The sequence below is a fragment of the Corvus kubaryi genome, unplaced genomic scaffold (genome assembly GCF_017639235.1).
Source record: "Corvus kubaryi isolate FWS band 111438036 unplaced genomic scaffold, C.kubaryi_AGA036_p1.0 123, whole genome shotgun sequence".
Taxonomy (NCBI): Eukaryota; Metazoa; Chordata; class Aves; order Passeriformes; family Corvidae; genus Corvus; species Corvus kubaryi.
In genome coordinates this window covers 356,516-369,883 of record NW_024580658.1, presented here as the reverse complement: position 1 = coordinate 369,883, position 13,368 = coordinate 356,516, and the positions used below count along the sequence as shown (strand labels likewise).

General features: G+C 56.3%; 1 protein-coding gene across 3 annotated transcripts; it reads left to right on the top strand.

The window, feature by feature from the left end:
• The first annotated feature begins 1,190 nt into the window (after positions 1-1,190).
• On the top strand, positions 1,191-12,837 carry LIMD2 (LIM domain containing 2). 3 transcript variants are annotated; one of them, XM_042051334.1, is made up of 5 exons: positions 1,191-1,298; positions 9,604-9,739; positions 11,010-11,054; positions 11,479-11,618; positions 12,098-12,837. In XM_042051334.1, exons 2-5 carry the CDS (start codon positions 9,698-9,700, stop codon positions 12,255-12,257), a joined length of 387 nt encoding a protein of 128 aa, XP_041907268.1. In that variant the 5' UTR covers positions 1,191-1,298; positions 9,604-9,697; the 3' UTR covers positions 12,258-12,837. The 3 variants fall into 3 exon arrangements, with proteins under 3 accessions (XP_041907268.1, XP_041907198.1, XP_041907345.1); XM_042051264.1 differs by lacking the exon at positions 1,191-1,298 and adding an exon at positions 1,609-1,864; XM_042051411.1 differs by lacking the exon at positions 1,191-1,298 and adding an exon at positions 1,893-2,179.
• The last annotated feature ends 531 nt before the right edge of the window (positions 12,838-13,368 follow it).

Below are 13,368 nucleotides of genomic sequence, written 5' to 3'. Positions count from 1 at the left end.
GTGTGTGTCCATGTGTCCGTGTGTGTGTCCATGTGTGTCTGTGTGTGTCTATGTGTCCGTGTGTGTCCGTGTGTGTGTCCGTGTGTGTCCCTGTGTGTCCATGTGTGAGCCCAGGCACAAGGGACAGCGCAGTTCCACCATCAGAGAAAAGTCTGCTCTCCCATGAGGTTACTGCTACCCACTGATGAACACTCCTATTGCTAAAAGTCTAACAGGATAATTAATAAGCTAACAAACAAGCTGATTCTGTGCAATAGGATTGGTAGCAGTTGGGAGGATGGAGAGGCCTTTCTCAACACAAGCATTTTTCCAAGATTTTTAAGGTTTTCACTATGTGTTAAGACAACGATAAGCAGTGACTGTTGTGGGCTCTGTGCTTGTTTGCTTCCCACGCACCTGCCCTTGTTTTGGGACAGCCCTTGGATGCTCTTCTCTTCCCATGCCCTGGTGGAGCCCAGCTTTGCAGCCCTCTGGTCTCTGCTGCCTGCTGGGTGTGGCCATCCCACCGTGGGCTCTGGATCACAAGTGGAATTCCTCGTTTACTTGAGCTTGGTGGCAGCAAGCCTCTTCAGCACAGATGCTGTTTGGGCAGTGCAGAGTGACAGAGGTGGTAAATCACATCACTGCTGTCTCCTTGTCCAGTAAGCACTCCCATAAATTCCTTAATTGTGTTTTTTGTACAGGGAATTACAGACAAACTGTAATTTTGACACAGAGCACCTGTCTCTGCCGCTGGGCTCAGGCTTTGGGCCACCTCCAGCCAGTGTTTGGCTCTTTCCAGCGGCACCACGCTGTGTTCAGGAGCCAAACAAGAATATTTGTTCCTGCATCATCACTTTCAAAGGTATTCCCATCACTCCATTGGATATTTTCCTCCATTTATCGCCCATTGGAGGGCTTTGGGGCTTTAAGGTAAAGTTCTCAGAGCTACAAGTTCCTTCTGTGTCTCTCCTGGCTCATGGCCATTCCTGCTTCCTTGGCTGGTGTGAAGCCACCTCCAGGTTTTAACTATTAATATCTATATTTGTTTCTGATGTTTTGTCCTGTTCCTGGGGAAATCCCAGCCCTCCAAACACCAGGGGAAGCTGCCTTTATAGTCCAGGCAGTGCTTTTGCTTGGCCCATGGGACCTGGCCCTGGCAGATCCACCACCCACCTTACAGAGCCCCACTCCCATGCTCAGCTCATCAGCTTTCCATGGAATAAACCCTGGATTTCTGAAACCATCACAGCTCAGTTTTGCCCCTCTGGGGGTGAGGAGTGGGGAGCCCTGGAATCCTCCTTTCCTGCTGCTGCCTGGTAAGATCCTTCCTCTGCAAACAGTGAGTTGGGGTGCACGTGTGGGAAATTTGGCTTTTGCAGACCCTGGGGGGATGAATTCTTTGGGATGCTGCAGGATACCTTACCAGGGTGGGCGAGTGCCACGCGGAGAGAGCCCAAGGCCGTGTCCAAAGCCTGGAGCGAAGCCAATCTGCACACGCAGTTCATGGGAGAGAGGCTGGAAAAGCTAATTACGCCGGGGGGGTAATTGCACCCTCTGCCAGAAAGCGGAAGAGCCGCTCCCGGGGTCGGCGGTGTCGGATCGGGGAGGCTGCGGGCGGTCAGGGAGAGGGAGCTGGGAATCGAGGGGAGCGGGGAAGGTTTGGGGTTAGAGGTTGGCTTCACACAAAGGAGCGAGCGGCTGGAAGCCGGTTCGACGCCGAGAGCCAATCGCTGCTGCGGCCCCGCGATAAAAGGGCTCGGAGCCGGCGCTGGGAGCGCAGGAAGCGGCTCCGGTGCACGGCCGTGGCCTCTGCGGCGGGACACGGGCACCCAGAGCCCCGGCAGCGGGCACGGAGCTGCCCTGCGGACCCTCCTGCTCGGCGGTGAGCCGCGGCTCGGGGGCGGGAGGCGCGGGCAGACAATGACGGTCCCGCAGTGTGGGCAGCGAGGGCTTCGTCCCTGCCGGGGATCTCCGGCGGCGAGAGCTGGGGGCAGCCAGAGAGAGCGGCGGGGAGGGACAGAGGCAGGCGGCCCGTGAGAACGGGACGGAGAGGAGGGAGGAATGCGAAGGGAGAGCCCCGGGAAGCGGCACCGCTGGTCAGGAGCCGCCCCGCAGACGGGGGCTCCTCGCCAGCCCCGGAGCGGAGCCCTCCGCACGCACCGGGAACTTCTCGGCTTCGGGAGGAGGCTCGGCCGAGGTGGTCGCGGGAGGCAGATTTGGGGGGGTCGGAAGGGAGGCTCGTGTGGGCCGGGGGCAGGCGGGGCGGGGAGGCGCTGCCGGGGCTGGGGAGCGGGGCTGGGGAACGGGGGCGAGCACCCCGTGCCCGTGTGAGCCCCGGCCGGGGGCTGGTGCCCGGCGGGGCGAGGAGGCCTCTGCTGGCTGGATCTGCCCCGGGGGGTGCGTATTTGGGAGCGTATTTCGGGGCTCACGCTCCCCGTTTGGGCTGTAATTCCCTCTTTGTTGTGTGCTGCAGTACATGCCGGAGGGGGGCTGGACAGATCCATTTTATTAAGCTGATCAGAAAGAGCAGAGATGGAAGAAAAACCTGTTAGATCCCGACTCCCTTATCCCCCTTCGTTAATGCCTGCCAATTCCCGATGGTGTGTCTCCTACCGCCTCATCCAGCCTGGATTTAAGCCTTTCCAGCGATCGGTCTTTTCATCGCTTCCCTGGGGAGGCTGTTGCATGACTGTGAGATTTAATAACAACACAAATGCCCTGAGCTCTGACATAACCCTTACCAGCCAGGGATCTCCCAGGGCTTCACAAAGGAGGGCAGCTCTGTTTTCATCGAGGGGAGGGGGAGAAAAGGGAACAGAAAAAATGAGATTATTTACCCACTGCCACCCAAAATTAGCAGCAGATTTAGCAATCAAGCCCAGGTCTCCTGAGTCCCAGTCTAGTGCTGTAACTACTGTGTTTGGAGCCAGCCTGATCTGTCTAATCCCCTTGGATCACTTCAAACAAGCTAAGATACCTTGTAGATCATATTTATGATCAATTTTCTGCTGATTTTTTTCATGTTGTGGGTATCAGGTTTGAAAAAAACCTGATAATCCAGCCCTGAAAATTGGGCTTTGTCCACCAAAGATGTCGTGTGAGGGCTCTCACAGGGAAGACATCTGGTGCCTCAGCTGAGCTGTTGTGTGTTTAAGGCCAGGGGTAGCACATCTGCAGCATTATTAATGTAGATTACAAAATAATTGCAGGGCAGTCGACCAAGCTTAGTCTGAAACAGCCCCAGTGTTAATGTCCTTTTTAAATGGGAGCCCTGCAAGAAGTGAATTCCCATTTCCAAGGTGAGGGTCTGTCAGAACCAGCCTCCTGGGCTTTGCAAAGTGTCTGGATGCATCTTCATTCTTATACAGCTCAAAATTAAGTTCCTGACCCTTTCTGGTCAGCAAAAATCCCATGAGACTTTTCATTAGGAAAGGGAATTCCTCTCCAGGTTTCCTTCAGTGGCTGACTCCTGTGAGTCTTCAACTACCTCCCTGGTCCTGGAGGGTGATGGAGTTTTTCTTTTCCTTTTCTCCCACCCTCAGCTCTTGCAGGGTCTTGCCAGGCAGCTGCCATGTGCCCCCAAGACGTGTCTGCTTTTCTCTTCCCAGTTAAGTCATTTTTATCTGCCATCTGGGGATGGTGCAGTGCTTACCTCACTCTTAGCAAAAGCCCTGGGATGGAAAACATTAAATCTGGACAAAGGGATTATTGCAATATCAATGTTAAGCACACTTTAGACACATTTCCCACTCCTCTGGTGTGCCCATAACCCTCTCCATATGGCCAGCTTGGGGTTTTCAGTGACAAGGTGCCTCAGCATCCTCTGATGGGCCTCTCCAAGGGATTGCTTTTCCCAGCACACATTGCTCCACTGGAATCTTGTGGATTTCAGAGAACCAGATCCTGTGCTGGGCTCTATGGCACCTTGGATCCTAAAAGGGAGGATAGAAGTGAAGGCTGAAAATAGCCAGGGCAGCTCAAAAAGACTGGTCTTTGGAGAGATTTAACTACCAATATGATTTTGGTGGTGTTTCTTGCTTACACATTCTGCATTTGGACAGCAAACAGCAGCTTTTGTAGGGCTTGTGTGGAGGCAGGGACCATGGAAAGGGGTTGTGCTGTGTTTTGGAGTGCCTGGACCTGTACTCACTCCTGCTCCTGCTACATCTGCGTCTGCAGGTGGTGAAACAGCAAAAGCTTTTTGTGGGGTCTGTCGGGGCTCAAGAGATGGGCTCATCCCATGGCATCAGATAATCCTTCAGGTTGGAAAAGTCCTCTAAGATCATAGCATCAAACCATTCCCCCAGCACTGCCAAGGCCACCACTAAACCATGTCCCCAAGTGCCACATCCCCACGACTTTTAAACCCCTCCAGGGGTGGGGACTCCACCATAGGAAATGCCAGTCCAAAGTCTGGTGAGTAACAGGTGATATTCCACAAGAGGAAATCAGGCAGGGTAACACTGACAGGTTGTGTTAGGGGAAGAAGGAAATTACAGGCAATTACAGGTCCATTACCTGGAGTACCAGGAAAGGTTGGTTTCTAGAACAGGCTCTGGAAGAGTAATCAAAGTCTTGGTGTTGGGAAGCAGAATAAAATGCTGGGTGGTTTTAACACAGATCACATCACGTTGGCTCAGTGTCTTCCTTGGATTTGATAAATGACTTCTGAAACAACAGAGCCTCGTGATGCAGTGCCCCAAGGAAATGATTATTTTAGGTGGAGACAGGAAAAAGCACAGGGAAAAGAGAGCAAAATGGAAGGAGGACACTTGGATTCTTCCACAAGGAGGGATGTAAGGACACATCAGGCCAGAGGTTTTCAGGGGTGCTGGAGTTTTGTTTCAGAATACCAAGGTCTGAGATCTCCCAGGTGTGGAGCTGCCAGACCAGCTCACCTGTTTGCATCGGGCCACCACGGTGGCTGTGGCAACAGAGAATCCACCATATGAGAACAGGTTAAAAGGAATCTGCTTCTCCTGCTAGAAGAAGACTGATCAGGAATGTGGTTGCTCTTCATGAATCCCACTGAGAGGCAAATATATGGGAGAAGAACTAATGTCTCGTGGTAAATGGATATACATTTGTGTAGGAAACCAGGAGGTGATGTTTCCAGGTGGAGCATGGTCTATGGAAGAGATTAGGGAAGAGCTGGCAAGGGGAGGGAAGGACCATGAGCTGCTGTTTGCCTGTTGTGCTTGTTTGCCCCAGGTTTATGTTGCACCTCGGTGGTGCCGTTCTGCAGAGCTTCCAGGGTTTCTCCCGGTGAAGCGCTTTTGTCTAATGTCCAGCCTGAACCTCTCAACCTGCCATTTTCTTCTGGCACTACTGAGAATTTGTCTCTGCTTGGAAAAGTCTCTTCTCATCCTCCCAGCAGGATTTCTGCTCTGCTTCTCTGCTCTATCTGAGCTGCCAGTAAGACAAGAGATTCCAGGGAGCAGAGATCCCCTTCAGATCATGATTTTAAATGGATGCCATTAAACACAGCCACAATCCCAGGACTGGGCAGCCTCAGTTACTGCTTCTGGAAAGCAGATGAATCCCAGGACCATCCTTCTGGTCCATGGGCCCCCTCACTGAGAGGAAGGGGCAGGGACTGGGACCAGCCCAGTCCCCCAGGCCCTGGTGCTTCCAGGGCTGTGCACCTCCTCCTTAGGGGAGGCAGGGATGAAGGTGGGAGAGGGGAGTGGGTGGGCAGGGGCTTCCCTCGGGCTCCCCCTTGCTCCTGCGGGTCTCCCATTGTTGCTCTGACAAAGGCAGCCCTGTTCCTCCCCACAACTGTTCCTTGTCAGCATCCCTCAGCATTTCGGCTGCAGATTTCCTGCCCACTGGCAGCCTTTCAAGAGGCAGAACGTGGATGGAAAGGGGATTAGTGGAGCAGTGGTGGAAGGTGGCTCCCGGCTGTGGGGTGCAGGCAGGGTCAGGTCCACTCCCCAGGAATCTGATGGGCAGGGCAGGAGTGTCCCCAGAAGTGTCTGGATGCTCCTCCCTGGAGCCCTCCCCACTGTGCCAAGCCAGCAGGGACCTGCCCTGGGTCCCCAGTACCAATGAGGTCAAGTGGTTGGCTCAGAGCCATACAAGAGCCAAGACCTGAAGGGATTCCATGCCTAAAGTGGGAGCTGTGGCCCGTGGGCTCAATCCATCATCCCTTTCCTGGCACTGCTGTGCCTGGTTCTGGACTGGCCTGTTTGATGCTGGTTTTGCAGCACACTTTGTTTCATGGTGTGGGTCAACTGTGAGATCCCAAGACTGCAGAAACTGAGCCTTGGGAGCTGGGTGATTCCCAGGCTCAGGAGACATGCTCTTCCAGCTCCTGTTCACCTCCTCCCTGCACTGGCCAGCTGAGAGGGATTGATGGCCATGGAGCTGGAGGGTCGGCACTGTCCTGTGTGTGGGTTTCACTGATCCTGCACAGGATCTCGGGGATATCCATCCCCACAGCCATCAGCTCAGCCCATGATTTCCTGGGGGAAAGGCCTGACAGCCTCTCTGAGGTGTCTCCCCTGCTTGTGCCTCGCCATGTTCTGGGGACACTCCATGTCCTCTGAGGATGGAGGAGGAAGGGGGCCCAGATCCCCCACGCTGTGCTTTGCCTTTGGGAAAACCTCCTGCAATGGAGCAGTGATCCCTGCTGTAAACAAACCTTTCCCAGGGCTGCTAATGGGAACCATATGGCAGAGAGGGGCCTCTCGCCCTCCCAGTCACGCTCCTTTCCTGCTTCCCTGTGCCGGAAGCCCACCAGCTTTCGGGGAGCCCCGCGGCCAGCGCCGGGCTGGGGCCTGCTGGGAACGGGCTGGATCGGCACTGGGGGAGCCCTGGTGGCCCCTATGGAGAGGGGAAGGGGGAAAGGCTCCCTGCACCCGTCCTGGCTGCGGGAAACATGATCCTTCAGAGGCAGGGGATTGGGGAATTGCCTTGAGGGGCCACCCCAGATGTTCCCTCTCCCTCCATCTGCCCCAGGGTCAGGCAGGGCAGTGAGAGGGGATGCGGGAGGCTGTTAGGGAAAAGGTCTGTGACCAAGCAACGTTGCCTTCCTCCCCTCAAACTGCTTGGAGCCCTCAGTCACTACGAAGGGCAGGATGAAGAGAGGCTGGAAGGCAAAGGGGTTCTCACCTTGTCCTGAGCCAAACACCTGAAACTGCTGGCACGACCAGGACAGGAGAGTCCTCCCTCCTGCTCTTCCCAGGCTGTGTAAGTGGCTAACGGCTTTAGGGAACAGAGGTTTGGAACAGTCGGATGCAGCAGTGATGGTGCCAGTCTCCCTGTGGGGCATGGCCTCGCCTTTCTGGCTTTGTCACTGGTGCCCACTGCACCCCTCAAAGCCAGCGAGCCCCGAGGCTGCCCGAGCCCTTGTGAAGCCTTTGTAACATCAGTGTGGCAGCGTGTCCTTAGGCACTGCCCGTGTCACTGCATTCCTCCTCTCTTGGAGTGTTGGCTGCCCTGGGCTCCAGTCCCAACCTGTGCTTCTGGGAAGAGCGATGACAGCAGCTGAGAGCCCCCAAGAAACCCTCCTGCAGTTTCTCACTTGTTCTGGTTCCCTTATCGCCTCAGCACACCCTTCCCCTTTGAGATTTCTGCTCTTGCCTCCTGCCCTTCAGCAGGAAGGAGGTTCAGCAGCTCCTGCTCCTGTGCCTGAAGGGCGGCTGCACCGAGGGGGCTCTTGCCCGAAACAGCGGCTGGGAGAGCGTGGGCACGGGGCTGCCAGAGGGTATGTGCATGGTGGGCAGAGGGATGTGGAGAGGAAGGGGCTGGATGGAAAACATCCAGCCATGGGGTGGGATCAGTGGGCTGGAATTGAAGGGAAAGGGGTTTGGGGGCATGAGAAGCAAAGAAACAAATAGTAGGTGGAAGTAATCATGTGCTTATCAGAGAACCCCTGAATGGTTTGGGTTGAAGGGACCTTAAAGATCATCTCGTTCCAACTCCCTGCCATGGGCAGGGACACCTTCCACTATCCCAGGTTATGGGGGAGGGCAAGAGGGGGGTGATGGAAAAACGGAGGGAAAGAAGGTGGCTGGAGTAGGGGAGGAAGATGAGCTGTGAGGGAAGGGAAGCTGGGGGAGGACAAGCGTTTGTAGCAGGCTGGGGTGAAGGTGAAAAGCAGGTGAAAAGGGGGAGGGTTGTGTATCTGCGTTAGAGGCATGTGTGGGGTGGGGACACCCAAGTTTTCTGGGCCCCTTGTGTTCCCTGCAGCGTCTGTGCTGGGCTGTAGGACCCAACAGACCCCAGAGACACGAAGAGAAGGTCTTGTCCCAGGGAATGGGGGGCAGGGAGGGGCTGTGGCATTGGGCTCTGGCCCCCAGCAGATGCTGAGTTCGGCAGCAGCTGCCTGCAAGTGAGCTCGGAGAGCAGGAAATAACAACCCAACCGCAGAGAGACGGGAAATGATTTTGGTAGAACAGGGGGCTGGGGCTCAGCTGAGGCTGTGAAATGTTTGCAACCAGGGTTGTGCAGCCCCAGGGCTCACCCATCGGTGCCCAGGGCCTGGGGCAGAAGTCTTACAATTCTGAAAGCAGCCACGAATTTTGGGCGCTTTGCTGGGTGTGACGCAAGCCTGGTGTCAGCTGCTGGGGCTTGGCAGCCAAAGAGGCCCCCAAAACCCCCGACATGTTTGCAAATGTCCCTGTGAGATGGGCACTGAGGAGATGCCCCTTCCCCAAGCCCTCCACCCTGACACATTTCTGCCCTGGGGCCTCTACCCCAGTCCTCAGGCAGCAGGAAGGTTTTTGGGGTGACAATATGAGGCCAAGGGGGTTCACTGGGACAGGAAAGCAGCCCCAGGCAGAGGGGGATGCTGGTTTTCCAGCCCCCAGCTCATCCCCATCATTACAGAGCCACCCCTTCACCCTCCTTTTTGCTGCTCTGCTCCTCCCTTGGCAGCATTCACTCAACCCCACAGTTCTGTCCTGTGTATTCAAACCAGGGCTCATCTTACACGGGTGTTCTGAAGGTAAAGTGCGGTGGGGAAAACCCCTGGAGGAGCTGTCAGTGCCTTTTTAGCTCTTTTTTACCAAAAAGGGTGATTTGCAATGTGGGTGGTTTTTCCCCTGTGCTGGTCCCAGCCCTGTCAGCCTCATCCTCCCGGGCACTCAGCACATCACACCGGGCCACAGCTCACGGGGCTCAGCCTGAGGGAGACGTGGGCTCCTCGAGAAGACAAAGTCCCCATCACTTGCTCTGCTGAGCTGTGATCGGTGAGAGTTTTCTGGGCTAAAATTAGACTAAAATCACAGTCCTTCCTCCAGCAACACCAGTCCTTTAGTGGCTGCATTACTGAAACGCGGGGTGCTGATTTTGCTGCCTTGGCTTGGGGTCAGCCTTGCTGCCAGTGGCGTGACCATGTGCCAGCAGGTGCTTCCATGCGTGGCTTTGGAGTAGAAACCATCACATCACCTCCCGGGTACTCAGAGCCCCAAACTCTCCAGCTGCTGTCACAGTATTCCAGACCTGCACCTCCTGACCATCAGTCCAGTTTCGTGTCCCTCAATCTCTCGGCTCCCTTGGGAAGCCCCCAGGCCAGAGAGGCTGATCTGACCCTGCGGAGGAAGCTTTGAGCTCCTGCAGAGCTGCTGGGCTTGGGTGATGAAACCAGCCCTACTCCTGATGACATTTCCTTTCCAGGTGTTGCAAGACGTTTGTCTTAGACATCTCTGCAGAAATATCGACCCACGGACTTCAAGCTCAGGATTAAACAGACGGAGAAGGGAAAGGAACCATGTTCCAGGCCACGGGAGCCGCCAGCCCACCCCCAGCTCATGTACGTGGCATCCTGTGGTTTGTATGGGAATTTCAGCTGGGTTTTGGTTCTCAGGGAGGGAGGGTTGTGTACAGAAGCTGTGTTCCCGACCTGACATTTTGGGGTGATCAAAGGCACAGTCACTGCTACTCAAACAACGGGACTGGGGACAGGAATGTTCCAGCAGAAGGTGCTGTTTGCTGAGCACACTGAACGCCAGCTCAGGCTCTGGCCCATGCAGAGCTCTCATCCCGCGCTGTCTTGAGTTGCGTCTGTTTGTTTGTGTTTCCATGGCTTTCCGTGATCACAATTGAGAGCTTTCGAGCTGCTTAGGACTGGAGTGATTGGAGATGGAAAAACATAAAGGCTCAGGAACATCTCCTGCTGGGACAGGATACCGCCCTTCCCCGAGGGAAGATCTATCAGATATGGAATAGATCGTGGCCTGATCGGGGCCAGGAGGCTGCCGAGAAGTGACGAGCAGCCCTGGATTGCCGTAGCCTTGGGAACGGACGCAATCCCAGCTCCAGAGAGGCAGCATTTTCCTTAGCTCTGGTCAGCTGAGCCTGGAAACAGCATATTAAATCCTAACCCCAGGAGAGCACCTGCAGTTGTTCCACCAGTGCCAAGGGATGCAACTGGTTTTACACGGCTGGAGCCTCCTCACTGCCCATGTCCCCCTGTTGACTTTGGCTCCTGCTCACAGCCTCATGGGAGTGAGAGGAAAATCACGTCCCTGACCTCAGTCAGTGAGAGCAGCTGGGAAACGTCTGAGGAGGCAGCTCGGCAAGGGGAGAGTTTCCTGTGCGCCTCTTAGGCAAACTGTTTCCAAAAATACAGAGGAGAAACGATGGGGAAGGACAAGGCAGAAGGAGCAGAGGGTGGGGGATCAGCCTGGGGCAGAGAGGGGCAGTGCTGGGCAGGCAGGGCCAAACTGCAGCCAGAGGAAGGACAAGGACAGCAGGGTGACGTCCTGGGGTGACATCCTGGGGTGATGTCCTGGGGTGACACTGCCCCAGCCTTGGGAACAAGGAGTGAGGAAGATGAGCCAGCCCTGACTGGTCACCTTGCTGGAGTGCGATTGCCCCTTGGATCCCAACTTTGGGAAGGAGGGAGCATTTCTGCCAGTGCCAAGGAGGGTGAAACTCTTTGGGGTGGCTGCCGGGGATGCAGCGGGTGCTTGTGCAGGTGCCTTGGGGAGGGTGCAGGATGTGGAGCAGGTCAGGGAGGAGCAGGTTTTTGCCAGGGGCTTGTGCCAAGCTCTCATTTGGATTTCTCCTTCCCTTTTTAGGAGGCCAAGAACAGCTCAGGAGGCAGCACAGTGCAGCGCTCCAAGGTACCTTTGGTTTTTCCACATCATCCCAGAATGGCCTGGGTTGGAAGGGACCTTAAATCTCATCCAGTCCCACCCCCTGCCATGGGCAGGGACACCTTCCCCTATCCCAGGATGCTCCAAGCCCCGTGGAACCTGGCCTTGGACACTTCCAGGGATGGGGCAGCCACAGCTTCTCTGGGCACCCTGTGCCAGGGCCTCATTGTTCTGATTCATGGCAAGGGTGGAAGGGCCAAAAGCCCAAGGGCCAAGCTCCAATCCAGCCCAGCATCAGTGGAGTGGCCCAGGGAGGGGGAGGGAGATGGGGCTGCTTCCTGCTCCCCAGTGCTCCAGTGAATGGCGGGCAGGGAAGAGGGCAGTGCAGGGATCCGGGGTGTCCCAAATGCCTTCCTCATTCTCTGTCTCCCTTTGCTCTGCCCTTGGCCAGTCCTTCAGCCTGAAGGCACAGGTGAAGGAGATGTGCACTGCCTGCCAGAAAACCGTGTATCCCATGGAGCGGCTGGTGGCCGACAAATTTGTCTTCCACAACTCCTGCTTCTGCTGCAAGCACTGCCACACCAAGCTCAGGTGAGCCAGGGTGGAGGCTGTGGTGGGACAGGTGTCACTGCAGCTCTGCCAAGACCCTCCCACACAGAGCACCCAGCCCCTATCACAGCCCCTCGCTTGGCCAGTAGCCAGAGCCCCCCAGCCCACCCATCACAGCAACACAAAGGTTTATCTCCACACCTGGGCCCAAGTCTTAGCTAAATCCCACCTGCTATGGAAGGAGAGATGTTTCCCCCTGGGAGCAGCCTCAGGGGAACAGGGAGCTGAGCCAGAACCTCCTACTAGAGGACACAGAGCTGAGGCTGAGCTCCCCGGGGACCTCCCCATCTCTAATTACAGCAGCCCCCAACAGCCTCTGCTGGTGGGAGGGGGCTGCTGGCCCTAAGGGTCCCCTCCTGCATGTTCCCTCCTCTGCTGTCCCGATGCCCCCAGGCCCCCCACACTTCCCCCAGGCTGCAGCGAAGTCTCCATGCCCAGCTAACCCTGCCCTCCCTCCCCAGCCTGGGCAGCTACGCCGCGCTCCACGGGGAATTCTACTGCAAGCCCCACTTCCAGCAGCTCTTCAAGAGTAAAGGCAACTACGACGAAGGCTTTGGGCGCAAGCAGCACAAGGAGCTGTGGGTGCACAAGGAGGTGGAGAGCGGGACCAAGTCGGCGTGAGCGGGGCCAGCCCCCGCTCCTGGAGCCCAGCTGAGCCGGGCGCTAACTGAGCTGATGTAAAGCAGGACCTGTGGGAGGGGAGGGAAGGGGGGGGTAGCCCACCCCTCTTTGGAGAGTGCTCAGAGGGGTCCTGCAGGCCGTAAGGACAGGGCAGAGGTGACCAGGGCGCAGCCCCCAGACCTGAAGCCCTCTCTCTGCAGGCCCCTCTCCCCAGTGAGATCAGAGCAGAAGCAATTGCCCCCCACGGGACCCCCAGCCCCGTTGATCCATTTCAGGCCTGTCACCACGGAAAAGGAGATGAGCTGGGGGCTTAACCAGCTTGTGAGTCACAGCAGAGCTTCCAGCTCCCGCCACACCAACCCTGCATTGCTGGGGCTCTGGAAAAGGAGGGTCCTTGGTTTACATCAGCTCAGTTCAGCTGGGATGGTTCAGCCTTAAGGATGTTGCCCTGCCACTGTTTAACAGTGTCTCTTTTTTATATTTGCCTTCGACTGGTACGTTCTGCGCCGGAGCCTCGCGGCAGCTTCGCGCGTGACACATGCGCTCCTTTATTTTTGTAATACAAGGTTTCCGAGCCTTCCCTGTCTTGTCCTGTGTTCCCAGGGGCCTGGGGAGGTGGGAGCAGTGGTCAGCTCTTTCTCTTACTGCCCAGGTACTGTGGAAAGAGCCTCTGTCCATGCAGGATCAAGGAAGCATTCCTGGATACCTGTATGTAATGTTATGAGTGAGGCTGGGAGGGAAGGGGATGGAGGGAAGGGAAAGAGGCAGCCCAGCCCTCTTTGGAGAGTGCTCAGAGGGATCCTGCAGGCCATGAGGACTGGGCAGAGGTGACCAGGGTGCAGGCCCCTGACCAGAAGCCCCTCTGGGGCCCCCAATTTTTTGGGACCCGAACCAGGATTTCAAATTCCACATCAGTGTTGCCCTGCGAGCTGCACAGCCCAGCTGGAACCTTCCACCAGCTGCCGAATGGAGCCCAGACCACCCTCAAAGGGAATTCACTGGCCTGTGGATCCCCCAGGATTAAATCCACCCCTTTGCTCTGATACGTCTCACTCTCTCCCCTCCGCATCAGTGGCCATCGTGCCCTGTCCCTGCCTCAGTGACTCTGCTG

Excerpts from the sequence above, each read along its gene's own strand:
- LIMD2 (XM_042051334.1), top strand. The coding sequence starts at position 9,698 with ATGTTCCAGGCCACGGGAGCCGCCAGCCCACCCCCAGCTCAT. Across the intron at positions 11,055-11,478 it reads GCACAGTGCAGCGCTCCAAG|TCCTTCAGCCTGAAGGCACA; the intron begins GTACCTTTGGTT and ends GCCCTTGGCCAG. Across the intron at positions 11,619-12,097 it reads CACTGCCACACCAAGCTCAG|CCTGGGCAGCTACGCCGCGC; the intron begins GTGAGCCAGGGT and ends CTCCCTCCCCAG.